This window comes from Physcomitrium patens, chromosome 25 (genome assembly GCF_059467195.1).
Source record: "Physcomitrium patens ecotype Gransden chromosome 25, ASM5946719v1, whole genome shotgun sequence".
Classification (NCBI taxonomy): Eukaryota; Viridiplantae; Streptophyta; class Bryopsida; order Funariales; family Funariaceae; genus Physcomitrium; species Physcomitrium patens.
The window spans coordinates 8,060,623-8,063,538 of record NC_143434.1 but is presented as its reverse complement, the minus strand read 5'-3'; the positions used below and the strand labels follow the sequence as shown (position 1 = coordinate 8,063,538).

General features: G+C 36.6%; 1 protein-coding gene across 1 annotated transcript; it reads right to left on the bottom strand.

Annotated features, from left to right (window-relative positions):
* Window positions 1-1,344: 1,344 nt before the first annotated feature.
* Window positions 1,345-2,715, bottom strand: LOC112277601 (xyloglucan endotransglucosylase protein 6). Its single transcript, XM_024510138.3, has one exon. It carries the CDS (start codon window positions 2,477-2,479, stop codon window positions 1,613-1,615), a length of 867 nt encoding a protein of 288 aa, XP_024365906.1. The 5' UTR covers window positions 2,480-2,715; the 3' UTR covers window positions 1,345-1,612.
* Between the last annotated feature and the right edge of the window lie 201 nt (window positions 2,716-2,916).

The window sequence follows — 2,916 nt, the reverse complement described above, 5'->3', positions numbered from 1 at the left end:
GTTGGAGACTTCTTTGTATTTCTTTTATAACTTCTTTTAAATTTATTTTGAATTGATCAAAGTTTAATTAGGATTATCAAGGTCTACGTAAGGTTATTTAAGATTTTATTAGACTATGTAGGATTATTCTTATATTTTTGCTTACCTTCCACAACTAGACACCTAGAGTGTTCTCAAGCGAGAATACATGTAATACAATAATGATTAGATTTTATAGTTTATCTTCAATTTTGTAAGTTCTATATTCCTAAAATTCTTTGTAATAATTTTCAACTTAATAGTTTAGAGGTGTGAAAATTTTGAATTGAAATTTATAATTATATAATTAACTAGTAATATTTTAAGTTATTAGAAGATTAACTAAGAATTTATTTTAAGATTTAGGATTTTATAAGGAGTCAATTTAAGATTTGAATTTAATTAGAGATTTGATTTAAGATTTAGGATTTTAGATTTGATTAGGATTTTATTTTTTAAAAAAAATAATATTTCTTAAGTATTTTTTTTATTATTTCTTTACAATTTTTATAAAATATTTTATGATATTTTTAAAAAAAATTAAGTCTTCATTATGTTTCTTTTATAATCTTTTTAGGACTTTAAAAGGATTTGATGAAGGTTTGATTATGACTATTAAAATTTAATTGGAGTTTATTTAGAATTATATTAATGTTATTAAGATCTTGTTTTTGCAATTTCCATTTTGCCTTCTATAATCAAGTGCTCAATGCATTCTCAAGTAAGAATTCAAGAAAAACAACACAATAAAAAAACTCTTAGTACATTAATAACAACTTTTGGAGCAATAGTTTTTGAGTTTTTTATAAAAATTATAAAATATAATAAATTTAAAAAGTACATGAATAAGAAGAATACTTATTAGTAATATGGTGTTTTTTTTCATCTTAAGAATCCAATAAGTATTTTCTTACATTTGAATTGACATAAAACAAAAGAAAATAATTAATTAATTAATTAAAAGAGTTTTAGCATTACAAGTGCAATTTTCCACATTTATCAGAAGTAGAAGGGAGGAGATAATAGAGAAGGGTAATTGAAGGTGGTGTCCATGTAGTAAAAAATATGTATTTAGGCAATAAAAAAAAGAGGTGTCTACTTGGCATTTGCCTAAAACATTTCTATTTCATTCATTTAATTTACTAATATAATATAAGTGTTCATAACAACATCTCTCTTTTTACAAAATAAAAGTAAAAATATCAGTAAAATTTTATGTTCACTTATTAATCAATAAAATTTAAAAGATATTAAATAGTATTTGCTACAAATTATAATATACAATTCTCACAAAAGTAGTTGATAGGTACTTCGAGTCACTCATAATATCCTGAACTTTAAACATACGACATTCAGCTAATAAATTATTAGTACATCTTACAGTTATATCTTTCAATAGTACATTTAAAATATTACCTATTATAGTGCTTATTTTTAATAATATGAGCTACAACCAAATCTTCCTTTCAAGAATCGACATCCGCGTACAATTAATATACAAAAGAATCAGATGACCTCTACGCAACTATATCTTCACTAGGCAACCACGCCCCAAATAGCTAGCACGTAACATGTACACGACTCATTCCGTATTCTACACGTTGTTGTAAGGACATTCAGGTGGCACATCTGGGTATCGAACCCTGTCGTCGCAGTAGTCGTATTTCATCATGTAAGCTTTGTTCTGCCCCAACTCATAAACTTCCTGATTGCTCAAGGCTGCTCCGGTTGCATACGGAGAGTTCTGGCATGCTGCAACTCCATTGGGATCGTTGGGGTCTACCACGCACCCATTCAGTGCGAAGTCCTGGTACGTCGCAGTGAATGGAGCGGAAGCCCAGTTGATGGGCACACGCCCTCCTTGCGTGGCCCAACTGCTACCGTCCCAGATGCTTATGTACACCCCCATTGCTTGCTGGTTCAGGTATTTAGTCCCCGGTACCGTGCCTTCCAGATTCTTGAAAACTCGGACGGGTTTGTTATCGACGTAGAAAACAACCATATCCTTACTCCACCGGAATCTGTAGTAGTGGAAGTCAGCAGAGGGGTCGAATCCCAGGTACATTTGCTGCTCGCGACCCCCAACCCCATCAACGAACACATTCGTGTGAAGCAGGAAGGGCTGTCCGCTAGTGTTTCCCAAAAACTCCATGTCCAGCTCGTAATGCTGGTCACCCTGAGACGACATGTAGAACGTTGTCACAGTACCAGCGGAATCGAATGGCGGCATCTTTATGTACGCGCTGATGTCGACGTACGTCCAAACGTTCACGGATCCTGCCCCAGCTGCATAGCGTTGATCCAAGGTGAGCTGCATTTGAGTGTCAGTAGTGAACCTCGCATTTTCAGTCCACGGAGTGAACTGCTGAGCAAGCGTTTGGGCGCGACCGCCAACAGCCAAGCTCAAACACAGTAGCAGCAAAATCAGCAGGGTGCTACGCGAACCCCCGAGCGACCCCATTGCTAGATTGCACGTTCCCCCAATCCCGTTAGACAATCCTTCCTATCAGGCAGCAGCTGAAAATCACTCCACCGCTCTAGGTGAAATCGTTGCGATCAAATGCTCAGATAACCACTAGGTCGGCACTATAGGGGTGAAGACTACTCCGCAGAAGCTCTTCTTCTGGGTGAGCACTAACGACAAAGTTCCAGATCGATGTGGGGTTGAATCCGCTGCACCATCGGTACGGTCCGGAAGCTGGTTGATAATGTGAGACCCCCCCCCCCAAGGAGGGTATTTGAAGGCTGGAGGACGCCGATGGTGGCCAACGGTGGATACATGGGTGATAGGCGACGCGCCGTTGGTGTGGAACTTTTCCCACACCGCAATCGATCACTGACGACGGATAGCTTCCTTTCCAGGAAATTGTGCACGTTAGCTGCTTTTCTATTTCCGTC

Bases quoted from the DNA above. Each gene is read 5' to 3' on its own strand.
- LOC112277601 (XM_024510138.3), bottom strand. From the start codon at position 2,479: ATGGGGTCGCTCGGGGGTTCGCGTAGCACCCTGCTGATTTTGCTGCTA.